Raw genomic sequence first — 22,111 nt, 5'->3', positions numbered from 1 at the left:
GGCGCCAAGGCAGCTGGAAATGTGCCCCTGGAGGTAGCGCGTGGGGCTCGACAGGGGTTCAGGAACCCTGGGGCCCAGCGCAGCCCTCCTCGTCAGCTCGACCTGACCAGGGGAAATTGGCAGCGTTGGAGGTGCGCCTCCTCCGGCGGTAGCGCGGCCTGTCGACGCGGAGTGGGAAATCGAGTCGACAACGGCCGGCTTCGCTCTTTTCTGCTTCCCCCAACACTCGCACCGGACTTTCTTGCTTGTCGACCGCTGCCGTTGGGGTTTCCCGCCGCTGATTTGCCTCGCCCCGATCACGACTGCATACTCGCCGGAACAGATTTGCAGGGGGGTCGAGGGAGATAACAAAGGGCAGGTTGACGTGCTGTTCCGTTGGCTTGCATCCCGGCCCAACACCCACGCCAGCCTTGCTTGCAGATCCGACTTTTTTTTCTTTCTCAATCCTTCTTTGGCGCACTTTGGTAACAGGAAGCAGGAATACACGCACCCGTGTCACCTAAAACACTCCCCCCGCACGACCCAACTCTCAGGCCGCCAACGGAAGGACGAGAGCAATCCCCTCCCGACCGCTCGAGGAAAGAGAAAGAAAAAAAAAAAAATGGCGCGCGGCTCCTTCGGCCCAGTGCCGGGCGCGCTACACCTGACGCTGATCCTGACGCTACCGCTGCTGCTGCTCCTGCTGCTCGCGCCAGCGCCGGCGCGGGCGCAGCAGCAGCAGCAGCAGCAGCAGCCGACCATCTACTCGCCGCCCGCGGGCAGCAAGTTCAAGTACAGCGGCTGCTACAACGAGACGACGGACCTGCCGGGCACGGCGCGGGAGCGCGCGCTCGACGGCTCGCACCGCGTCTCGCCGGGCTCCATGACGGTGCAGGCCTGCATCGACTTTTGCGACGGCGGCGAGAAGCCCTACAAATACGCCGGGCTCGAGTTTTCCAGGTGAGGAAGGGATTCCGTTGGTGGTGGTGGTGGTGGTGGTGGTGGTGGTGGGGACTAGGGAGGAGGAGGGAGGAGGAGACGTTCGGGGTGGAGTTGCCTGGTGATTTTATGGTTTTCACCATAGAGCCCCACGAAATTGGAGTCTCCCCGACTGACACTCGTGATCTACCCAGGGAATGCTGGTGTGGCAACCGCCTCTCCGTCCTCGCCACCAAGTTCGACGATTCGGAATGCAACACGGCCTGCGACGGTGACCAAAAGTCGATATGCGGCGGGCCCATGAAGCTGTCGGTACGTTGCCTCCACTCCTTGAATCAAGATGGGCCCACCTGACAATACCCTTCGCTAGGTCTATGTCAACGGAGCTCCAAGGTCAGCTGCTGGCGTGTCTGTCGTTGTCGCCATAGCTGTTGGCGTCGCTACGACAGTGCGTATTCTCCTCTAGCCCTCTCTCTGCGAGGGCACCACTACATAGACAACACTCGATTAGATCTCTCTAGCAAGCGAAATACATAGTTGTAATGCCTTTGCGTGATGTGTTGAATTTTGACTGGTTCGTAAAAAGCCCGCACGTCCGTCGTGAATTGTGTTGGGGTACCGACACTATCCCGCGCCCGCCCGGCCATCACAGCCTCAGCGGGCCGAGCCCTCTCCTCTGCATGGCCTCCTGGACGCTCCTGCGGGCGCTGTCCACCATGCGCCGCCACCGCCTCTTGCCCTCGCCCGCGCCCTCGTCATCCTCCACCAGCCAGTCCATCCAGGCCACCAGCAGCTGCGCCTTCTCCATGTCCCTCTCCTCCAGCACCACCCTGGTGAGGTAGTCCCCGAGCATGCCCGTGTCGCGCTGGTGCGGCCCCGTGTCCAGCGTGTCCTGGTGCCAGAGGTGCAGCATGGTCTTGATCTCGGGCAGGCTTGTGAGCGACTCCTGCGAGAAGCCTACCCGCGGCCGACGGCCTGGGAACTCTAGCGTCACTTCCTCCTCCTCCTCCTCCTCCTCCATCATATAATCCCATCTCGACTCTTGGTGCTCCTGACCTCTTTCTCCTGTTCCTTCGGCCCCTCCCAGCTCCTGATCAATATCCATCTCCCCTTCGTCCCTCGACCCTGTCGTTGCCTCGTCTCTCTGAGGCACCTCAATGGCGACGTCTCCTGCCTGCGCCGCCCCTTGTCGTCTATGGTCGGCGATTACTTCGTTTCGCACATCCTTTGGGAGAGCTGCAAGGAATCCCACATCCATGCCCTCCAAGTCGTCATCCGCAGCAACTGCACCGTCGTTGTCGCGCCGAGGCGCCGCTTTCACGAGGTTCGTTTGGAGCAGGCCGGCCTCGGCATCGTTTTGTCGCTCGCGCGCTCGACTGAGCATTTCTCGGACCCCGCGGTCTCTCTTGGTCGGCGTCGTGCGCTGCGGCGGCAAGTTGATAATGCGATCCTTTCGTGGCGACTGTGACAGTAGGGTTTGGCCACCCCGTCTCTTGGAGGCCTCGAGCACCTTGGCCTTTACATGGTCCGGCAGCTGATCGAAGACCTCGGGGTCAATATCTGGGATTGGAATTTCCGTACGAGCGGTAGGGCTTGCCGCTCGTGATCTTAAGGCGGCAGGCTTTTGTGCCAACAGCCTGCTGCGGACATCTCTGGGCAGTGCCGCGGTAACCTCGGGATCGGGATGAGGCGGCATGATGAACTGTGTCCCGTTCACATTCAGGGGCGTTCTTGCCTGCGAGTCCGCCTCCCTGGCCTTGGTAAGAGCGAGAGCGGGATGGATGGAGCTAGCACGCGATTTACGCGGCGTGACTGGGTCGACCGAGATGGGGTCCTCGGACATCTCTCGGCTGAGCGAGGATCGCCGCGCGCCAGGCGAGCTAGTCCTTGCGGAAACGGCGCCTCTGGCATCGTCCTCGATGGCGTCTGTCTGGGGCTTCTTGGCCGCAGGCGGCTTTGTGAAGGCGCCGAACGTGAGCGTCTTCTGGCTGCTCTCTCGCCCTCCAGTCGAAGCCCCCTTTATCGGCTCCAGTCTGGTCAGGTGCACCCCGATGCCCCGTAGATCGCCAGGAGTAAAGTTGAATCCTCTCAAGATAGAGACGGCCTCTTTCCCAATAAACTCGGCACTGTAAGTTGCGATCCCAAACCCGACAGACTTGTTGAATGTGTCGCATTTCCCGTGCCCGAGATGCTTTGGAGGGTCAAGCGGAGAATCCGCCGCCCGGCGCATGATCTTCATCGTGAAGCTCTTGCCCTTGACTCCCTCGTTAACCAGCCGCCGTTCCAGCTCTTTACACATATTCATCACGAAGTCTTCCGCCTCCTGCTGGTTGACAAACCGGATGCCCCAGTTGACTTCGGCCGAAACCGATTTCCGGAGAGGTTGGTCACCGACCTCGACCTTGTCGACCCCGCGCGCGTATTCCCAGAGCCTCTCGCCCGTCTTTGGCCCGAGGATCGCGGCGAGCTTGCTCCTCGATAGTTCTCGCACGTCCTTGACAAGCCTGACGCCAGCCTCTTCCAGCTTTCCCTTTATGCTGTGGGACACGCCAGGGAGGCTTTCGACATTCAGCTCGCCAATCAGGGCGAGGATTTCCTCCCCCTTCACCTGGTACTGTCCAGCCGGCTTGGCTTTTCTCAGCGCAACCTTGGCCATAAGAATGTTCGGCCCGATGCCAACAGAGACGTCACAGTCTGTCCTCTGCTTGATCTCGTTCCGCAGGCCCAAGGCTATCTCGTCTGCCTTCTCCTGCTCTCTCCGGACACTGCCATCGTCGAGGTCGACCCCACCGGAACTTGGCTCGTTCAGAACAATGCTTGTGACGTCGACGAGAGCCTCGTCGACGCTGACGCTCTGGACGACACCACCAACACTCAAGATAGCCTCGTAGAACAGCTGGCTCGCTTCCTCATAGGCGGGAAAGTCGTATGGCAGGACCTTGATGGTAGGACACAGTTCCAGAGCACGCTTCATCCACATGCCGTTTTTGACACCGAATTCCCGGGCCGGGTAATTACAAGATGCGATTTCGGAACCCGTCCCGGTACTATGAGCCACAACAGCCGGCTTTGTCTTGTACTCTGGCGCGCTCTTGAGGGACACTGCGCAGAAAAAGCTGTCAAAATCGACATGCATGATGTAGCGGCGGGACCCGGGCTTGCGCTTGTTCGCTTTTGCGGAACCTCCCCTGTCTGCTGCCATTTTTTGCATCTTGGATTTGAGTTCAGCCTTCCAGGCCGACAGGTGGTGAAGACGCGACTCCGAGTAGAACTGCTTCAAGAAATCAGGGTTTGCCGTTGACGACTTCCAGATCTTGGGGTCTTTTAGGAGCATGGCGTTGTGCTCCTCCGACGTTATCGCTCTCCGAGCTGCTCGGTTATCGCTGTCGTCATGTGCCACCTCACGCTGCAGAATATCGGCTCGATTTTCGGGCCGTCCGGTATATGGGTTCGAGACCGCGTCGGCATTCTCAGTCCAGTTCACGAGGCCAGTATCATCGTCCTCGACCGCATCCTTGGAATGAGCGAGCTGTCTTGACTTGCGCGATATCAACGGTGGCGCAGGACTGGGCGAAGATATGTCTCTGACACCTCCAATGCCGTGGTGGCGGTTCGTGTTCTCCGGCCCGTCATTGCGTGTCGTCGTTCCTAGCAGCACCGAAGACCCCGAACGTGGCGTGACAGAGGCAGATGCAAGACTGGAAGTAGAAGCCATATAATCCGCGGCCTGCTTCTGCATCTGCTTCGCGTAGAAGCCGTCTTGGGTATGCTCGCGATAGCGGAGCTGTGACTTCTGGGATGCTTCTGCAAGCACCTTCCCGCCGTCGAACCTCAGCGTCTTCTGGCCGGGCCCCTCGTCAAAGACGCGGTAGTCTTGCCATGGAAGCAACTTGCCAGCACTGATCGAGTCAACAACCCACTGAGGCTTTACCATGCGGTACCGGTTGTAATCGACGACCTTTTTGGGCGGAAGGACCGAGGCGATGATGTGGGTGGCCATGGTCTTGTAGTCTAGATACTGCAGAAATCCGGCGCCATGCTGGACCAGCTCCTTGTGTAGGACCTGCAAAGACGGCTGCGTGTAGCCCATGACATGGGCGACGACGCCCTTGAAGATCTGTGGGGTGTCGGGAGGGGCGTTTGCGCGAATCTGTGCATCAAGGTTCTGGAGTTTGATCTTCTTTCGCCGGAAGTAGTCGCCAAACCCGCCAAAAGCGCTTGCTTCATACTCCTCGCCAGTCTCGTCGGTGAATTTATGCTTCTCGATCCGCTTCCGCACCGCGGCCGAGTTTTCCTCGAGGCGGCTGCCCATGGTGGATGGGAGCAGTGATTGCGGTAAGCTCTAGGCGGTGGTAACTGCAGAGATGAGGGCAATGAATGTCATAACTATTCATGTCTGCCCAGGCAGGCGATGGAACCATCCTCGACCGAACAGCAGGACGTCGGGGACGCTCATTCTTGTTGCCTGGTGGGCCTGGGCGGTTCGGCGTCGAGAGCTGAAAGCGACGGCCTCTAACTGTGCCGGGAAACCCGGAAGTTAGAAAGCACGTCGCGTTAAGTGGTTGCATCTGGGGTTTGATGGCGCGAATCAAACGCGAGGTACACGTGCGCCTAGAACCCCACATCTTCGGACGGGAGGTTCGGACCCACATACCCCTGCCGTTCAGGGCAGCTGGACCCACCGACGCGTTGACGACCTCGAAGTTCCGTATGTGTGACAGACCTGTCGCTTTGATTCCCCATCTCAGCTTCGACATCCGTTAGATTATGGCTGCTGGGTTGGATTGGGAAACATGAACAACGACCAATTTCGCAGGCTGGTGAACACCAACCCAGGCGGAACGCCAACCAACTCCTCCAATGCCACATCTTCTAGCGCAAAGCCCACTGTGGCTGCCGCCCTGGGTTCGAGGCTGAAGTCGAGCATCCCCATGACCCCGCGATCGCTGGGTGTGAACACCCAAAACCTCTTTGCCAAACAGCTCGCGGAGCGCGATCAGGCCGAGCATCAACAAAAGCGACTCCGAACTTCGGCGCCGAAAGGGAGCAGGCTCGCCCAGGGATACGTCGACAGGGCCAAAATCAGGCAGGAGCAGGAGGAAGCAGAGGCCCACGCCGCGAAGCTACGAGCCATTCAGCAGTCCTTTGAGAGTGGCGAGATCGATGAGGACACGTACAAGAGGATAAGAGATGAGGTGGGCGAGGCAAATCTGCCAAGCAGCGTCACCTCCAAGGGCCTCGACTTTGAGCTACTGGCCAAGGCACGCAAGGGCGAGGTTGAGCCCGAAGAGGAATCGCTGGAGGACAGCCCAAAGGACGATGCGACACAAGATACAGCTGTCGCCGCCGCCGACGTCGATGATGCTTTTGAGCGACTAGAAGGGGCGGAGGTGCAGGCAGTCACAAGGGAAAAGACGCAAAAGAAGGGCCAGCTTGCTACCAAGCCGGTTGGGCCAAGTGGGAGACGCACACGGGACCAACTTCTCGCCGAGCTGAAAGCGTCGAGAGAAGCTGCCAAGGCCAAGGAGAAATCCGCATTAGGCACCAAGTTCAAGAAGATTGGAACACAAAAGACCCCTGGCACGAGGATAGAGCGGGACAGCAAAGGCAGGGAGGTCATGATCATCGTTGATGAGGACGGCCACGAGAAGCGCAAGGTCCGGAAGATGGCCAAGGACGATGCACCTGCGGAAACCCTCGACGTGGTCCCCGTAAAGAAAACCGAGGTACTGGGGATGGAAGTTCCCGAATTTTACAGGAAAAAGCAGGAGGAGCAGGAGGCCAAGAAGCAGGAGGAGGACGATGATGACATTTTTGCGGATGTCGGGGAGTACAACCCGCTTGCCGGAATGGACTCTAGCTCGGATGATGACAGCTCTGAAGAGGAAGGAGAGGCTGCCTCCGACGAGGGGAGCTCGAAAAAGAGAGGTATTGAGGATATCTCTGGAGATGGGACAGATGGGGACAACAAAGCATCTGGGTCTGCACCAGTGCCCAAGGGGCCAGAGGCACCAGCAGCAGCACCCAAAAACTACTTCCAGCACTCCAAGACTGGTCTGGTCTCGGAGGAGTCTCGGAAGATCACAGCAGCCAGCGACCCCGCAGTCCTGGCCGCTCTACGGAAGGCCAAGGCTCTCAACGCCGAGGCCAAGTCGGAGGAGGAGCAACAGGCGGCCGAGAGGGAGGCACGCCTAAAGAAGATGTTGCAGGATAGCAACAGGGATGCAGAGGACCTGGATATGGGCTTTGGGACCAACAGGCTGGAGGACGAAGCCGAAATGGAGGAGCGAGACGTCAAGCTAGCTGTCTGGGGCGATGAAGGCGACGAAGGGCAAGGTGGCGGCGGTAAGGCGAAGAGGAAACGCGGGGGTAAGAAGCGCAAGGGGGATGCCAATAGCGCGGCCGATGTATTGCAGGTCCTAGAGCGTCGGAAGGGTGCAGACTCGTAATCATGATGGGTATCTAGGTACCTCTGCCTGTCTTCCAAAGGTCGTTTGTCTTGGCTGTGCGTGACGGCCTGACTGGATTCAGGGGCACAATGATTGGGCTGTCAGGGGAATGCGTGACCCTAACCCTTTCAAAGTGGGCACCGCAGACCACACGTCACAGTGGACGTCACACGTCACCAACACCCGCTGCCGGCTGCAGTGACAACAGGCACGCTCCACTGTCTGCGTGGGCCCCTGAGAAATGCCGGCATTTACCGAGCCCTTGCCTGTGCTTGGCTTCACCCTTGCGAGCAACCTTGGTCTACAAGTTCCCGCCTGCCTGCTCCTGTTCTGGTTCCATCCTTTCACACATCACCGAATGCCATCAATTCAGACGAATCGCCTCCCGCAATGTCGACAACGAGGTTGACTTTCCTGTACCCGCACCTCTTCCGTGCCCCTCGTCTCGGCGAGTCGGCGTCCCAAGCAACGCAGCTGGCGCGCCGAAGCGCAGCACGAAAAACCGCGCAAGTGGGAAGACGCATACGGGGCGCGCGCTTCGCCTCAGCGACCTCACCCAAGCAGTCTACCTTTGTCGCCCGGCATGGCAAGGCCGTCGAGCCGATGCCCCTGAGCGGCAGCGGTGACTCAACCGTCTCGACATCCGGGCCAAGGGGGGAAACGGGCCGGATAGGGAGACACAGGCGCGCTGCGCCCAAGCCGGGGCCGCCCTCCGCATCCGAGAAGAGCTCGAATGGGGGCACGACAAGGTACCAGGCTGTTGGCGCAGGGCCTGCTGCCGCCGAGACTGCTGCCGCCTCGGGTCTACCGCCTGTCATCGAGCTCGGCGCTCCCGTGCAGCCACCCCCGCAGCAGCCCGACCAGGCGTCCGCCGATAGTAGCGCCAAGAAGCACGCAAACGGTCCGATGGATGCGATACTGCATATGGGCGGCGCGCCCGAATCGATCAAGAAGCCGCCCCCTCACCTGACGACGCCGCCGTACCTTCACCATTTCGACACATACTCCCTGGTCAAGCGGCTCGAGTCTGGCGGATACACGCAGGAGCAGTCCATCACGGCCATGAAGGCGGTGCGGGCTCTGCTGGCGCAGAACCTGGACGTCGCGCAGGAGGGGCTCGTAAGCCGGCGCGACGTGGACAACGAGACGTACCTATTCCGCGCCGCCTGCTCGGAGCTCAGCACCGAAGTCAAGAACAACCGCCGGATCGCCGACGAGCATATGCGCCAGCAGCGCACGCACATCCAGCACGAAGCCGACATCGCCAACCAGTCGCTCAACCAGGAGCTGCTGACGCTCAACGACAGCGTTAAGGGCATGTTTAATGACCGGAGGATGGCTGTTCGGGAGGAGCAAAAGGCGGCCGAGAGCGTTGTATGTGGGCCATCTTCTAAAATCTTTACTTTATGGAATGGGTGCCCGTTACTAACCTCAGTCACAGATACAACAAATCCACTACAAGATGAGCGTCAAACTGACCAGCGACGCAAAATCTGACATTGAAGGTCTGCGCTGGGTCCTTATTCGTAGGGGCATCCTTGGTCTCATCTTTATGGGTCTCATCTCGGTGGGCAGCATTCGGTACGGCAGCTACATCAACCACGATAAGCAGAAGCGAGCTAGGAAACGGGCCGAGGACGCCGAAACGCGCCGGAGGAACGACGGCAAGATGGATCACAGCTCGGCGCCAGACGCCGCAGGTATCCTAGCGGCAAACTAAGGGCAACTATGGATGGAAGGGCTGAGAGATATGGCCATCAACACGCCGCTGCTTCAATATTCCCTTTATCATTGGACCCAGTACTTTTCACGGTATAGAGAGATACCCAAGCACACGCACATAGACAGGGTTGATGCCCAATAGACTTGGCACTCCAGTGAGAGTTGCATTTTCTTTGGCTTTTCTGTGCTCATTGGGTCTCCCTCTGATCCGAACTTCTGTTGACCCCTGACGGGCGAGACCAGGGGCTAGCTGCGGGTAAAAGTGGGCATCAACCATCGAACAAGCTCTTATCTTATCACTTCGGTGGGGCGTGTTTTTTTTCCTCGGCCGCGCGACGGCGGCCGCTTGCAAGACGGGAAGCATCGATTCCTTGCGCCGCCATTTCCCCTTGCCCGTCGACATCATAGACGATCGAGAAACAACAGCCGACAAAATGAGACCCCTTACGGATACGGAAACGCAGACCCTGCTAGCAAAGCTGGCCAACTACACAGGCAACTCCCTCAAGAGCCTGATTGCGCCGCTCGAGGATGGCGACAGATATGTGTTTCGCCTTCACAAAGACCGAGTGTGCGTCCGCGACCCCTACCGCGCTTTACATTCCTCGAGGCCCCCTCTTTTTTTTCGTGGGCAGTTGAGACGGGCAATGACTGACCGAGCCTGGATGCTTCTAGCTACTACGTGAGGCTCAGCATAGCCAACCTCGCGACCTCGATCGCGAGGGAGAAGCTGATGTCGCTGGGCACCTGCCTGGGCAAGTTTACGAAGGTGAGATAGGCCTGCGCCTGGAGGGAGCTCTAGGGAGGGGGAGGGAAACCCGCTGCGCTGCGCCGAACAGGATTATGCTGACGCAAATGCCCACGCCGCCCTCGATTGATAATAGTCTGGCAAGTTCCGTCTGCACATCACCGCCCGTAAGTCTCGCGCAAAGCAACAACTCACCCCGCCTCACTGTGGCATCATCCCGCCGCGGTGCGAGCCGACTTGCTCACCACATCCCGTCCGTTCTAGTGCCGATTCTCTCCGAGCATGCCCGCTACAAGATGTGGGTCCGGTCCAACGGCGAAATGCCCTTCCTCTACGGCGGCAACAGTAAGGAATTCCCTAGCGCTAGACCATATCTGTTTTCGGGCCCCGTCGATGGCGGGTCGGCTAACCTCTCGTTGAACCCCCCTTGCAGTCGTCAAGGCGCACGTCGGCCGCCAGACGGACGACTGCCCCGAGCACCAGGGCATCGTCGTCTACAACATGCAGGACGTCCCCCTCGGCTTCGGCCTGACCGCCAAGAGCACCGCCGACGCGAGGCGCCTGGATCCCACCGGCGTTACATGTTTCCGACAGTCCGACTGCGGCGAGTACCTCCGGGACGAGGACACTCTATTTGCCACGGGCTGAGGGATGGATGTCTTTTGTGTTTGGAAAGCTCATCGCTTGGGGGTAAGAAGGAAAACCAAAAATACAAGTCTGAGAATAGGGCGGAGTCACGGCGTTTTGTGGGAATTTGCTTCATTTCTAGGTCATTATATCATTTGGCGAAAGCGGTAACAATAGTGCCGTCCTGTAGATACCAAACCAACTACCTGCCCAAACAGATCTTTACCACCAAACGTGTCATATCCCTAGTCTCCGCCTTGTATCTCCACACTCACCCCGCCATCCCGCAAGACAAGGACGCAGAAACTCCTCCTTCAGGACGTGGCCTCATAGCCGCCAATGCCCCTAGTCATACCGTCAGTGTCGTGAGCAGGAGACACGGGCCGGCTCTCCCTCGTAAAGAAGCAGACGTGCTCCCGCTGCGCGACGTAGGCGCTGTCGGCGTAGCCCAGCAGTTGGCCGATCTCGGCGCTCTGGTGGCCCTTGATCTTGGATATCTCGAACCACGAGTAGTTGACGAGGGCGCGCCCGACCTCGGTCGCGGGGCCCTCCCACAGGCGGCCCTCGGCGTCGGGCGCCGGCAGGCGCCGGTCGACGACGACGAGGCGGACGGCCTCCTGCTGGGCAAAGGAGCCCTCGACGTCGACGATGCCGACGGGGAGCAGGCCGGCCTTGCCGAGCAGCGCGCGGTGGGCGCCCTGGTCGATGTAGATGGTGCCGTGCGGCTTGAGCCCGTGCAGGATCCAGAAGGACCGGTCCCGGATCGGGTCCGTCGACGGCAGGAAGCGCGTGTGCAGCGGGGGCTCCTCCTCCTCCTCTGCCTCCGCCGCCGCCGCCGCCGACTCCCCGGCGGCCCCCGCGTCGGCAGCAGTAGCGGGTGAGGACGGCTTCTCGAGGTACTTGACGATGGACCGGATGTTGCCCGGGTTGGAGGCCCTGGCGATGATGGTGGTGACGCCCGCCGAGGTTGCCAGCCTTGCGGCGACGATCTTGGTGTACATGCCGCCTGTGCCGAGCGAGCTGCCGGCGGAGGAGACTGGAACATGCCGTCAGCCATGGCGAGAGGAATGAGGGGTTCGTAGCGCACTGTGCAAGGGGGCTCGTCGAGAAAAGCAAACATACCATCAGCTTCCAGGGAGCTGATATCCTCGACGACGTGAATCGGCTTTGCGGTGTCCTTGAAAGTCCTAGGGTTCTTGTCGTAGAGGCAGTCGACGTCGGTCATGAGGAAGAGCAAGTCGGCGTGGACCATGGCGGCCGTGATAGCGGACAGCGTATCGTTATCGCCAAACTTGATCTCGGACACGGCCAGTGTATCGTTCTCGTTAACGATGGGGATTACGCCCATGTCGAGAAGTTCCATGACGGTATTTTGCGCATTGAGGTATCTTGTCCTCTGAGATAGAAATGATTTTAGTACCGACTCGACTAACACGGACCTACACCGTAAGCTCAGGAGATGGCGGCCCCCGATAGAGGTATGGGCAGCATTTAATTGCAGAGATAAAATTTAACATCTTTGAACTTACGTCGGCAATATCATTCCTGGTGAGCAGGATCTGGGCGATGGGCTGCCTTAGCTGGGTGAAGAGGCTGTCCCATAGACTCATGAGACGACATTGACCAATGGCAGCCAGAGCCTAGAAATCGTGGTTCCGTCATCGGAGGACCTTTGGTGTAAGCAGATGATCTCTTATACATTGTGCTCCTGATGATCAACGAAAGTAAAGTGAGAACGCACCTGAAGCTTAGATAGGTGCTTCTTTGGACGCTCGGCCATATCCATGCGGCGCAGACCGACGCCGATAGCGCCCGACGATACAATAATGACTTTATAGCCATCCTCCCTGAGCTGAACCGCCGTTTCAACGATGAGAGTCAAGATTGATAGCAAAGGCTTTCGTGTTTTTTCGTCCACGATAGAGCTGGTGCCTGCAGAGAAAGAGATGAGTTTCCATATCGTCGGTGAGTTCGCTGCGAGTAATAAAAAAAGGGGTCCCGAAGCTGATCCCAACGAGATGGTTGAACACTGAAAACCTACCCAGCTTTAGCACCACGGTGCCATGGTGTGTTCGATGAGCCCTCATTGCTGCTGATGTGAATGGCGTAAGTGTTCCTGTTTCAGTCCCAATAATCGCTATCTTGTGTGAAAAAGAGCAGCTGAAAAGTCGAGATCATCTCCACCGACGGCATAGACAGGTTGGCAACAACACGCCATAGCTTCGAGGGCTGGAAAGCAGGATGACCGGGGTTTTGTTCTCACAGGGTCGTTCCACGCCCTCGGGGTCCATTTTTATCAGGGTATTTTTCTCCCCTGTCGCGACCGCTGTCAATGCAAGGGCGGGTAGGGCGCTGTGTTGTCAGAGTGTGTTGTGTGATGCGGCATGGAGCGCCCACTCGACTCCCTGCTCGCGATTCCTGGGCAGCTTTCCCCGCCAATTACGCAGGGCTTCGAGGCTGGAACAGGGGTCGTGGCCGCCGGAGTCGGGGGCAGAATTGTGAAAATGACGTTCACCGCCCGCCAGAAGAAAGCCAATTGACGATCGAGGAGCAAGACAAAAAGCGATTCAATGATTATCGCTGAAAAGAACCGACGAGTTATCGTGTAGCAGCAAAGACACTTGGACAGAGCAGACAGGAGGAGGAAACAAGCAAGGCGGAGAAGGGGTTCGTTGCCATTTGGTGCTGGTTCTTATTCCAGCTTTATCTGCTCGATTTCTCCTCTTTTTCTGAGCTGTTTCTTCACACTTGCACGAGACTTCCAGCGAAAGGGGCTTGGTCCAGCACCTGACGTCCGATTTACTGCGCCCGACTACACGCCCTGTCGGAGTCGGCCTCCGACGGCCTCGCCTGACCTCGAATCCCTCCCCCCCGGGCGAACTGCTCCACCAGCCACGACACTTCCAGCACCATGTCGTCATCAACCACAACCCCGCCGCCGCCGCAGCAGCAGCAACCACCAGCCGCCACCGCAACGCCGGCGGCAGCGGGCGGCGAGGCGTTCGCGGGCGGCATACGCAAGAACGACCCGGCGCGGACGGGCTTCGACCCCAAGACGCAGTGGTGGGTCAACTACTTTAGCATCCTGTCGGGCCGCATGACGCGCGAGGGCCAGTTCCACTACCGCGAGTGGCGCGAGGCCGAGAACGAGGAGCGCGACTGCCGCCGCTGTGAGGAGTACCGCGACTGGCTGTTCCGCTTCAGCCCCGTCGTGCGCTTCATGCGCGAGCGCGTCGCATCCCTCAACGGGACGCTCGACGCCGGCAACGTCGTCTGCCGCCGCTGCCCGTCCCGCTTGGCCGAGGACGGGACGGTGCGGCGCCAGGGCGGCGGCTTCAGCCCGGCCCACGGCATCCGCATCTGCGCCAACAACGTCCGGGACCGCAGGCACCTCGAGGACACCCTCGCGCACGAGATGGTGCACGCCTGGGACCACCTGCGCTGGAAGGTCGACTTTGGCGGCCGCAAGGACCTGAAGCACGCCGCCTGCACAGAGGTATTGTTTTGGCTTCCCGCTCTTCTACCCCACCGCCTTCCCGTCCGTCTGCTCAGCCCACTGACTTTTGTCCTGCGGGATCGCCCTCATAGATCCGAGCGTCTATGCTCAGCGGCGAGTGTAGATGGACGCGAGAGACGTTCACGAGGGGTCACTGGACCCTAACACAACAGTTCCAAAACTGCGTTCGATCTCGGGCGATACAGTCGGTCATGGCGCGGCCAACCTGTAAAGACGAGGAACACGCCAGCAAAGCCGTCAACCAGGTCTGGGACTCTTGCTTCGCAGACACAAGGCCGTTTGACGAAGTATATCGGTAACGACGACATAAGCCACGTCGTATTGTAATCTTTGTAATATTATCACCATGAAATCGCAATTCGGAGCCATGTAGTGCGTCGACAACCTCGGTCCCAGCGGGAACAAAAAAAAAGACAAGAATCAAACTCCGAAACCCCAAGCGCAAAGATGCACATGACACATTACCAACACCATGATAGACCCAGAAACGCCTACTCCCCTTCGCGATGACAAGAGAAGGGGAGAGTGAAGAATGAGGATGCCATATATAAGAGAAATGCGTGCGTCATTAGGTCATTAATCGCGTGACGAAGCTTTTTCGCGGTTCGAAGCCCGCTCCCCCTTGACGCAGTGCTTGATGATCCAGGGGTGCTCCTGGATGGCGTCAAGTCCGAGCCTCTTTTCGGGGTCCAGGACGAGGAGCTAGAGATCAAAGAGCTTTTGTCAGCAGCCTGCCGAAACAAGGCCGAAATCAACGCGAGACAGACACACACCTTCTTGATCAAGTCACGAGCCTCGGGGCTCACAAACGACGGGATGGTCATGTCGCACTTTGCTATCCTCCTGTGCGTCATGACGGGGGTGTCTTCAAAGGGGGCCTCGCCGACCAGGAACTCGTAAGTGAGGACGCCGAGGCTCCAGAGGTCGACCTTCTCGTCGTAGCTCTTGTCCTTGGTGCCCGAGTTGATCATCTCTGGCGGGAGGTAGTCGAGGGTGCCGCACAGGGTGGCGCGGCGGCGGTTGGGCGCGTGCACGCTCCAGCCAAAGTCGGAAATCTTGAGCTCGCCGTGGATGCCGACCAGGATGTTCTCGGGCTTGATGTCGCGGTGAATGACGTTCTTGCGGTGCAGGTACCGGAGCGCGCTCGCCATCTGCGCGATGTACTGGGCCGCCTTCCACTCGGGGAACCGGCTCTCGCGCCTCAGGTGCTTGTACAGCTCGCCCTTGGCCGCGAACTCGAGGATGAGGAAGATGCGCTTGCTGTCGTGGAAGTGCCCGTACAGCTTGAGGATGTTTGGGTGCCGCAGGTTCGTCTGGATCTCCACCTCGCGCCGCACCTGCTTCTCGACGCTGCCCGTCGACAGCTCCGACTTGTACAGCACCTTGAGCGCGCAGATGAAGCCGCTGCTGCGCTCCCGCGCCAGGTACACCCGCCCGAACTTGCCCTTGCCCAGCGGCCGCCCGATCTCGAACATGCCAAGATGGAACTGCTTGGGCACCGACGAGAGCTGGTCTTGCTTCTCGGCCGCCGCCGCCGCCGCTGCCGAGCTGGACGCGAGCTCGTCCGAGCTGCGTGACGACGCCCGCTCGGCCGCTGCCGCCGCCGCCACCGCCGCCGCCGCGCCCTTCCGTTGTGCCGCCTGCGATGGCAGCGTGACTGAAGTCACCGTGTTTGCGCTCTGCGTCTGCAGGGCGACCTTGAATATATTTGGCCTGTTGCCGTTGGCGCCGCCGGCGGCTTGGGAGGACGTGGCCATGACCTGTATAGTCGAGGCTACGGTGTGAGCTTCACGGGCGGTTCTCCTCTCTATCCTGTCCTGGCTCCTGCTCGTCTCTCAACCGCCACTGACCTTGGACTTCTGGTAGGTCCGGCCTCCGTTGTCGGGGTCGTTCTCGTCGTTGACCGACATCCGCTCGAAGCGGGACTCCAGCGTCCGGGATGCCATCGTGGCCGATGGTGAAAGATGCGGTGTGCGATGCCGAGCCTAGGGGGGGACTGTGACGAAATCGAAGCAGCTTGCAAAAGGACAAGAGCCCAAATTGGAGGCTGGTAATCGGTGGTGGGATGTGGTGGTGCTGATTGCAAAGTCTGGATTTCCCCAGCCCTGACGATTTGTATGCAACCACAATGTCGGTCAATATGGGGGGTCGGTTTGTATTATTTATTCTATGCATACGTCCCCTGTCGCCGTTCCGTTGTTTGGCTGTGCATGTAGCCGCTGAGGCTGTATGGTTGCCACAGTGACCGAGCCAAGCTATACTTGTCTTGGACGCTCAGACTCTGCCCCGCCTTCCAACTTCAGCCCAATCCCAATCATTTGAACAATACAACAACCTTTTACTCTCAAAGAACCAACTCCTAACCTGATAAACCAGCCAATGTGGACCTACACACGCTATTCCATGTTACAATACCCCCTCTCCCTCGCTGCGTGGCTCTCACCCACCTTTCGGCAGGTATCCTGCCACTCCAATTCTCATCTTCTCATTATTCCAGAGCCAGCTTGGACCCTGGACTTTAGGTCGGCGGCGCAGGGCGACGCCAGTCACTTTGATAGAGGGCCATGCTCTGTCAGCGAACCTCACTCCGGAACGAACAAGTGTATGACGGGACGCCGATCAAATACTTACCGCACCATCCATCTCTCATGCTTCTTTCCAGGCAGGCTTCCAAGACCGATTCCGGTGCCGGTCAAGGCCGTAGGGGCCGGTTCCCTAGAGGAAGAGTCCTCGACCATGTCGTCCTCGTCATCTGACCACAGGCTTATATTGGGGGCAACCCGTCGGCGGGTACTCTGGTCACCGAGCTCTGTTAGTTCTCCGGCCTCGTCTCCATTTATCCATGATATCAGTTGGTGATTTCGTACCGTGTTGGGTGTGTCAGCCACCGTGGTAGCAATGTCAAGATGCCGGTTTTCCGGAACGGGCTGGCTTTGAAGGGCCGGGCCACCCGCTCCGTCCTGAGCTCGCCACCAGCCATCCGGCTGAGCGCAGGTCGCCGGGTTCTGGACACCTCCAGCCCAGGAGTTGGATGTGACCACCGGGTATGCGTGGTACTTCATGTTGTCGGGCTCCGCAGCCTCCTGCGCAGGCTCTGTATCGTCGCTTTCCTCGCTGACTGCGTCCCTTCCCCGGTCAGGGAAGAGCTTCTGGAACCGTGATGGCCTAGCGGGCAGGGGTTTGATGACCACCTCGTCCGGGCGCTGTTTCCGGAGAACTTCTCGAACGAAAGCCTCTGCAGCCTCTTTTCTCTCAGTCCCGACAGGCACCTCGTGCCAGCCAGGACGGCGTTTCTCGCCCAGGCCCCCTTTGTTGCTCGGGAAAGATAAGAGAAGCGTGTGGATGTCCCACGCGCTTGAGGTCTCGTAGTAACCTCCATTCCAGATGGCGCGTATCCTATTGGCGTGTTTGTCGTCGATGTGCATGATCACCAGGCTGCTATTGCTCTTGCGCCTCGAACTGTCGCTTTGCTGGTGCTGCTGTGGCTGGCAAGGGGCTGCCTAGGTAGGAGTATATTCGTCTCTAGACACCAATGATGCTGTCCTGTGGGAATATGGCTCGCAGCTCTAGGAGATGATGGCCGCCACCACGAGCCTGCCAACCCGGTTTACAATGAGAAGCCTCGCAAACGGAGATATGTCAATGTTTAATTCTCGGGCTAGTCGGAGAAAGATGAAAGCCCCAAAACCTTGTCTAGCCATCGACCCAATGTCCCAATCGCACAAAGTGCTGCCTTCTGAAGCAAGAACAGACAAGGCGGCTTCGGAAACCCACCCAAGCTTCTGGTTAGAAAGGCGCCACCCGCAACGGAGGATCTGCTGGTAACGCTCGGCAGTTGCGCTTGGCAGCGTATTCTGGCGCCTGGCCATCTCCATGTACTTTCCATTTGTGTATCCCGGGAGACCTCCTCTCAATGTAGTCATCACTTGGTTATTGCAGGTGCAGAGGTTGCCTGGAGGTGCTACAGCCGTTGTGCTAGTGCCGTATGATGCTGATACAGGCACAAGTCAGGGGTCTCCATAGTGACAGGCGCGCTGAAGCCCGGCTTATATCCAGCACAACCCCACCAAAACAGCCCCTCCATTACCTCATAGCACAACTCGACAGGTAGAGGGCAGCTATTGCCATGAATTGGTGATTGGACGAACAAAGACATTGGCATCGGGCAGCTCAGCGTTTTGTCTGGCCAATTCCAAAAGCAACCCATCATCGTCACATCGCCATCAACCCTATCTCCTCTGGAGTCCAAGTTGGCGGCTACCCGAAACGCCCGCCACTTTTGAGGAAACAAACCTCAACTCAAAACCCCGGCGGTCCCATCTCCGGCGGCGGCGAGGGCTCCAAACCAAAAAAAAAAACCCCAACCAAACGACAACATGGCCCTCCACGTGACATCGACGCGCGAGCCCTTCCCGACGCCGTCGCTCCTGGGCCAGGCGACGCGGACGCACCGGACGGCGGCGGCGCAGGGCGGCGGCGGGCAGCTGCAGCTGTTCGAGGTGTCGTCGCGCAAGCTGCCCATCTCCAAGAGCGGCGCCATCGACGACATGTGTGAGCGCGTCGGCGTCCCCATCCCCGAGATGATCTTTGGCGACAACCTCGTGTCGGTCCGCCACCCGGCCTCGGGCTGGGCGCTCGAGTTCGCGGCCGAGGCGGCCCTGGACCGGGTCGAGAAGACGGACAGGGGCATGCTGCGCGTCGCGCACGCGGGCGAGTGGTCGTCGTCCCGGGAGCTCGGGGCCGCGAGCGCCGCGGGGATCCGCCAGGTCGTCAAGCCGTTCGACTGGAGCTACAGCTCCGACTACCGCGGCAGCGAGACGGCGGGGGGCAGCGGCGGCGACGGGGGCGAGGAGCAGCAGAAGAAGCGGTTGGGCGGCGGCAGCAGCAGCGGCAGCAGTGAGCCGCTCAAGCCCATACCGCTCGAGCTGCTCAAGCGCCGCGACCCCATCCTCTTCTTTGACGAGGTGGTGCTGTACGAGTCGGAGCTGGACGACAACGGCATCTCGCTCTACAGCGTCAAGGTGCGCGTCATGGAGCACCGCATGCTGCTGCTCGCCCGCCTCTACATGCGCCTCGACGGCGTGCTCGTCCGCGTGCGCGACACGCGCGTCTACGTCGACTTTGACACGGGAGACGTCATACGCGAGTACACGGCCAAGGAGGACAAGTTTGAGAACGTCAAGAGGGTAGGTTTTCTTTCTTTCTTTCTTTCTTTCCTATTATTCTGACCCATCCGTGCATCGTAAATGTGAATCCGCCGCCTAGGACTCTCCAATCTCAGGCGCTGACAACAACAACAGAACCTCATGATGAAGGGCATGCTTCCCGACGCCATCACGACGGCGCTCAGGGACTCCAACCAGGTTGCAGAGCTGCTCCCTGTTGTCGAGCACGATCTCGAGAACCTCAACCTGGCATGAAATTCCATAAATAATTTGGCTTGCAGCATGGGCCAATAGCTCTTCTCTATCGCAGCCGGTGGCGCCTGCTGATTTTGGGATCTGGCGTTTGGGTGTCTGGTTGTAGATTTCAAGGTCGTGTCATGGCTAGGGGCTCTGAAGTCGAGATCATGGTCGTCTGGTATCTGGTCATGTCACTCGGCGCCGCCGTTCTGACGTTGCATCACATCATCACGTCCCATAATTATACTTGAAAAGGAAAGAAAGAAAAAAATAGGAAACGTAAAATTAAAATGCTTTCAGGGGGTATGATTCAACATTCCCAGAGCTTTTGACGATGCTACCCACGGAGAAAAAAGGTTGCAGGACTCCAAGCAATCCAACATAACAGCGTCATGTATACAGGCAGAAAAGCAACAAAATAGTATCCAGCAGGCAAGGCTGCTAGCAACACAACAAACCCCCAGACTCAGGTCGAGAATGATCCGACAGCCCCGAGCTTTCCTATGGGGCGGAGAGCCGTTGAGTCGGGTGGGGGTGCCCTATCGCGCATCGATCCCGGGAGAAGAGGGCTCCGTGATCTCCTCATACTCGAGCTCCCACTTGTCCACCTCCTTGAACTTCTTGGCCGCATTCTTGAGCTCCTCGCCCAGGTCCGGCGGCGGCACGACGGTATCCGCCGTGTCATCAAAGGTATCGTCGAGCACAGCCTCTGAGCTTTCATCCGCCACAGTTACCGTGTTTTCTTCCTCGCCCGTGACGGCCGCCGCTGACTGATTCTCCTTGTCGGAGCCAGCAGCCAGACCGCCGCGGGACCCATATGTTCTTCGGTTGCCCTTGCGACTTCCGCCGCCCCTCGTGGCGTTGGGGCTCTTGGGAGCTGATGTGCTGTTGGACTCGGCGAGAGGCCGCGTGGGTCTCTTGGAGGACCGGGTCACTCTTGACCCTCCGCCGAATGCCAGCTCGTCAGCGCCCCTAGCGACTGCCAGCGCGTTCATCTCGTGTTCGTCGTCCTCGGGTGCGTTACTCGCCGCTCTCCGTCTCCTCCGCGGCAACATCGACGTGAGTTCGGCGGTGGTGAGCTTCTCAGGTGAGCGTCTACGCGGAGCAGCGGTGGCTGCGCGGCCCTTGCCCTTGTTCCTCGCCGATGTGTAGTTAGGAGAGTGCGTCAACGAAGGTGGCGACGAGATGTCGGAATCTGCATCGTCGTCCACCGGGGACGGCGTCCTGCGCCTGTTCTTCGAGCGGCCCCTGCGTGCTCTACTGGCAGCTATACCTCTGAGCGGGGGCCATAGCCCCGGGCTGCTGTTTGAGTGGACACTGCTGCTAGCTGGAGGGGCCATGACGTCCTCGTCGTCATCACACGTAGGCGGAATGTGCGGAGGTGTGGACGCCGAGTCGCTGAGCGGTGGCGGACTCAGCTCCGACTCGCTCTCGATGGACTGCTGGACGTCGTCGCCGGACGTCAACGCCGGTCGTTTGGAGGATCCCTCCTGCGCGTCTGTGGATTTCCTCTTGCGGGAGACTCCAGCAGGGCTAGGGTCCATTCGAGGTAGCGAATCGCGAGCAACGACAACAGCAGCCGCGGCAGAACTTCTAGTCCTTCTGCGGCTTGGAGATTCGTCTTCGATATCCGGCAGTTCCAAGTCTGATTCGAGCTCGCTGTCAACTGCTGCGTCGTCATCGCCTGCTGGGGCGGGCTCTGTGTCGGTGTGCTCTGCCCGCTCCTTCCTCCCAGTTCCCAAGATGCTGTGTTCGCGCGGTCGACGTTTGAAAGTACCAAGATTGAACGTTGAACTGAAGCCCGGCGTGTTTGGACCTCGGCTGCTTGGCCGGATGGGTGCGTCATCCCTTCCCACGACGCTCGATTGTCTAGAGCGGCCGCGCTTGAACATTGCGATATTGAACGATGAGGTGTCGGCTGACCGGTAGCCGGGCGCCGTGGTCTCGCCCTCTACGCTGCTGGAGTCGATATCTGCGTCTAGGTCGAGATCGCCGAACAGCTCCGAGTCGTCCATGATGTCAAGCCCCGACACATCGGCACGATGCCGCTTTTGCGTCTCCCGTGTGGCGCTGGCGCCCCTCCCGCCGCGTGCCGAGAGCCGGCTGGCCCTCCTGCCCCTTGACTGCGGCCGTGGCTGCTGCTCCAGCGTCGACGATGTGGTGAGGTCGTCGAGGCGGCTCATGGCAGTGTCGCGGCGGCGCTTCGAATCGGTCAGCGCTACCGTCTGCTGGGTATCGGCGCGCGGCTTGGCAGCCGGCTCGGGTTGTGGCTGTCTCTGCGCGGCCTTTGCTGCAGCCAATGTCGTGGGGGCGGGGGTGCGTTGGTGTTGCGTTCGGCTGAGATCCTCTTAAGCTCGCTGTCGCTCACGCCGTAGATGTCGCTCATTTCGCTGCTCGACGCGCTGCCCTTGTCCCACGCTGGGCCTGCTCTGAGCTTCGCGCTCGGCGCCCGCTCCGCCTCGGCTGTCGGAGCCGGCTTCGCGGGCGCGACCCGAGATCGTAGGGGGCGCGGCATCGTGAGCGCGCCTCGAATGCTAACTGGTTGTCAGGCCGTGTCGCTTGGAGAGTGTGGATAAGACTGTGGTAATTCGAGTCGGCTCGCTTTTGGTGATTAGGTTCTTGCTTTGGATCTGAGAAGATGCGCGCGACAATTGGCCGTCAAGTATGCGAGGCAGGCAGCAGTCGGTCGTTGTGCTCGGGTTCGATGTCAGGCAGCAAGGTACCTCCA

The 22,111-nt window shown here is 59.4% G+C and overlaps 11 protein-coding genes across 11 annotated transcripts; 6 read left to right on the top strand and 5 right to left on the bottom strand.

Moving 5' to 3' along the window:
- Positions 1-122: 122 nt before the first annotated feature.
- On the top strand, positions 123-1,469 carry GGTG_01405 (hypothetical protein). The gene is made up of 3 exons (XM_009219170.1): positions 123-939; positions 1,113-1,230; positions 1,289-1,469. Exons 1-3 carry the CDS (start codon positions 602-604, stop codon positions 1,382-1,384), a joined length of 552 nt encoding a protein of 183 aa, XP_009217434.1. The 5' UTR covers positions 123-601; the 3' UTR covers positions 1,385-1,469.
- On the bottom strand, positions 1,243-5,491 carry GGTG_01404 (DNA polymerase IV). The gene has a single exon (XM_009219169.1). The coding sequence runs from the start codon at positions 5,228-5,230 to the stop codon at positions 1,565-1,567; it is 3,666 nt and encodes a 1,221-aa protein (XP_009217433.1). The 5' UTR covers positions 5,231-5,491; the 3' UTR covers positions 1,243-1,564.
- A 125-nt stretch (positions 5,492-5,616) lies between these two features.
- GGTG_01403 (hypothetical protein) lies at positions 5,617-7,553 on the top strand. Its single transcript, XM_009219168.1, has one exon. It carries the CDS (start codon positions 5,712-5,714, stop codon positions 7,365-7,367), a length of 1,656 nt encoding a protein of 551 aa, XP_009217432.1. The 5' UTR covers positions 5,617-5,711; the 3' UTR covers positions 7,368-7,553.
- Positions 7,554-7,624: 71 nt separating this feature from the next.
- Positions 7,625-9,240, top strand: GGTG_01402 (hypothetical protein). The gene is made up of 2 exons (XM_009219167.1): positions 7,625-8,741; positions 8,809-9,240. The coding sequence occupies exons 1-2, from the start codon at positions 7,758-7,760 to the stop codon at positions 9,085-9,087; spliced, it is 1,263 nt and encodes a 420-aa protein (XP_009217431.1). The 5' UTR covers positions 7,625-7,757; the 3' UTR covers positions 9,088-9,240.
- Positions 9,241-9,401: 161 nt separating this feature from the next.
- Positions 9,402-10,731, top strand: GGTG_01401 (60S ribosome subunit biogenesis protein NIP7). Its single transcript, XM_009219166.1, has 5 exons — positions 9,402-9,660; positions 9,765-9,858; positions 9,974-10,004; positions 10,102-10,182; positions 10,271-10,731. The coding sequence occupies exons 1-5, from the start codon at positions 9,524-9,526 to the stop codon at positions 10,483-10,485; spliced, it is 558 nt and encodes a 185-aa protein (XP_009217430.1). The 5' UTR covers positions 9,402-9,523; the 3' UTR covers positions 10,486-10,731.
- GGTG_01400 (glutamate 5-kinase) lies at positions 10,575-13,154 on the bottom strand. Its single transcript, XM_009219165.1, has 5 exons — positions 12,506-13,154; positions 12,206-12,396; positions 11,994-12,104; positions 11,587-11,860; positions 10,575-11,500 (listed from the first exon to the last, which is right to left on the bottom strand). Exons 1-5 carry the CDS (start codon positions 12,549-12,551, stop codon positions 10,779-10,781), a joined length of 1,344 nt encoding a protein of 447 aa, XP_009217429.1. The 5' UTR covers positions 12,552-13,154; the 3' UTR covers positions 10,575-10,778.
- Positions 12,979-14,476, top strand: GGTG_01399 (metalloprotease ATP23). Its single transcript, XM_009219164.1, has 2 exons — positions 12,979-13,960; positions 14,053-14,476. Exons 1-2 carry the CDS (start codon positions 13,376-13,378, stop codon positions 14,278-14,280), a joined length of 813 nt encoding a protein of 270 aa, XP_009217428.1. The 5' UTR covers positions 12,979-13,375; the 3' UTR covers positions 14,281-14,476.
- GGTG_01398 (AUR protein kinase) lies at positions 14,276-16,109 on the bottom strand. The gene is made up of 3 exons (XM_009219163.1): positions 15,832-16,109; positions 14,755-15,741; positions 14,276-14,683 (listed from the first exon to the last, which is right to left on the bottom strand). The coding sequence occupies exons 1-3, from the start codon at positions 15,925-15,927 to the stop codon at positions 14,558-14,560; spliced, it is 1,209 nt and encodes a 402-aa protein (XP_009217427.1). The 5' UTR covers positions 15,928-16,109; the 3' UTR covers positions 14,276-14,557.
- A 5-nt stretch (positions 16,110-16,114) lies between these two features.
- On the bottom strand, positions 16,115-17,406 carry GGTG_01397 (hypothetical protein; the record flags this gene model as incomplete). The annotated part of the gene is made up of 3 exons (XM_009219162.1): positions 16,115-16,530; positions 16,613-16,776; positions 16,849-17,406. 3 exons carry the CDS (start codon positions 17,404-17,406, stop codon positions 16,500-16,502), a joined length of 753 nt encoding a protein of 250 aa, XP_009217426.1. The 3' UTR covers positions 16,115-16,499.
- A 917-nt stretch (positions 17,407-18,323) lies between these two features.
- On the top strand, positions 18,324-19,692 carry GGTG_01396 (type 2A phosphatase activator TIP41). The gene is made up of 2 exons (XM_009219161.1): positions 18,324-19,167; positions 19,282-19,692. The coding sequence occupies exons 1-2, from the start codon at positions 18,358-18,360 to the stop codon at positions 19,399-19,401; spliced, it is 930 nt and encodes a 309-aa protein (XP_009217425.1). The 5' UTR covers positions 18,324-18,357; the 3' UTR covers positions 19,402-19,692.
- Positions 19,693-19,922: 230 nt separating this feature from the next.
- GGTG_01395 (hypothetical protein) lies at positions 19,923-21,898 on the bottom strand (the record flags this gene model as incomplete). The annotated part of the gene is made up of 2 exons (XM_009219160.1): positions 19,923-21,668; positions 21,752-21,898. 2 exons carry the CDS (start codon positions 21,896-21,898, stop codon positions 19,923-19,925), a joined length of 1,893 nt encoding a protein of 630 aa, XP_009217424.1.
- Positions 21,899-22,111: the final 213 nt, after the last annotated feature.

Source organism: Gaeumannomyces tritici, assembly GCF_000145635.1.
Source record: "Gaeumannomyces tritici R3-111a-1 unplaced genomic scaffold supercont2.1, whole genome shotgun sequence".
Taxonomy (NCBI): Eukaryota; Fungi; Ascomycota; class Sordariomycetes; order Magnaporthales; family Magnaporthaceae; genus Gaeumannomyces; species Gaeumannomyces tritici.
The sequence above is the reverse complement of the archived record's forward strand: the minus strand, read 5'-3'. Positions and strand labels throughout refer to the sequence as shown.

Excerpts from the sequence above, each read along its gene's own strand:
- GGTG_01400 (XM_009219165.1), bottom strand. The coding sequence starts at position 12,551 with ATGAGGGCTCATCGAACACACCATGGCACCGTGGTGCTAAAGCTGG. Across the intron at positions 12,397-12,505 it reads CACCGTGGTGCTAAAGCTGG|GCACCAGCTCTATCGTGGAC; the intron begins GTAGGTTTTCAG and ends CTTTCTCTGCAG. Across the intron at positions 11,501-11,586 it reads CAGCTCCCTGGAAGCTGATG|TCTCCTCCGCCGGCAGCTCG; the intron begins GTATGTTTGCTT and ends GGCATGTTCCAG.
- GGTG_01398 (XM_009219163.1), bottom strand. The coding sequence starts at position 15,927 with ATGGCATCCCGGACGCTGGAGTCCCGCTTCGAGCGGATGTCGGTCAAC. Across the intron at positions 15,742-15,831 it reads GGACCTACCAGAAGTCCAAG|GTCATGGCCACGTCCTCCCA; the intron begins GTCAGTGGCGGT and ends TCGACTATACAG. Across the intron at positions 14,684-14,754 it reads CTCGTGACTTGATCAAGAAG|CTCCTCGTCCTGGACCCCGA; the intron begins GTGTGTGTCTGT and ends TTTGATCTCTAG.
- GGTG_01399 (XM_009219164.1), top strand. The coding sequence starts at position 13,376 with ATGTCGTCATCAACCACAACCCCGCCGCCGCCGCAGCAGCAGCAACCA. Across the intron at positions 13,961-14,052 it reads AGCACGCCGCCTGCACAGAG|ATCCGAGCGTCTATGCTCAG; the intron begins GTATTGTTTTGG and ends TCGCCCTCATAG.
- GGTG_01404 (XM_009219169.1), bottom strand. The coding sequence starts at position 5,230 with ATGGGCAGCCGCCTCGAGGAAAACTCGGCCGCGGTGCGGAAGCGGATC.
- GGTG_01396 (XM_009219161.1), top strand. The coding sequence starts at position 18,358 with ATGGCCCTCCACGTGACATCGACGCGCGAGCCCTTCCCGACGCCGTCG. Across the intron at positions 19,168-19,281 it reads AGTTTGAGAACGTCAAGAGG|AACCTCATGATGAAGGGCAT; the intron begins GTAGGTTTTCTT and ends CAACAACAACAG.
- GGTG_01405 (XM_009219170.1), top strand. The coding sequence starts at position 602 with ATGGCGCGCGGCTCCTTCGGCCCAGTGCCGGGCGCGCTACACCTGACG. Across the intron at positions 940-1,112 it reads GCCGGGCTCGAGTTTTCCAG|GGAATGCTGGTGTGGCAACC; the intron begins GTGAGGAAGGGA and ends TGATCTACCCAG. Across the intron at positions 1,231-1,288 it reads GCGGGCCCATGAAGCTGTCG|GTCTATGTCAACGGAGCTCC; the intron begins GTACGTTGCCTC and ends ACCCTTCGCTAG.
- GGTG_01403 (XM_009219168.1), top strand. The coding sequence starts at position 5,712 with ATGAACAACGACCAATTTCGCAGGCTGGTGAACACCAACCCAGGCGGA.
- GGTG_01401 (XM_009219166.1), top strand. The coding sequence starts at position 9,524 with ATGAGACCCCTTACGGATACGGAAACGCAGACCCTGCTAGCAAAGCTG. Across the intron at positions 10,005-10,101 it reads CCGTCTGCACATCACCGCCC|TGCCGATTCTCTCCGAGCAT; the intron begins GTAAGTCTCGCG and ends CGTCCGTTCTAG. Across the intron at positions 10,183-10,270 it reads CTTCCTCTACGGCGGCAACA|TCGTCAAGGCGCACGTCGGC; the intron begins GTAAGGAATTCC and ends CCCCCCTTGCAG.
- GGTG_01402 (XM_009219167.1), top strand. The coding sequence starts at position 7,758 with ATGTCGACAACGAGGTTGACTTTCCTGTACCCGCACCTCTTCCGTGCC. Across the intron at positions 8,742-8,808 it reads AAAAGGCGGCCGAGAGCGTT|ATACAACAAATCCACTACAA; the intron begins GTATGTGGGCCA and ends CCTCAGTCACAG.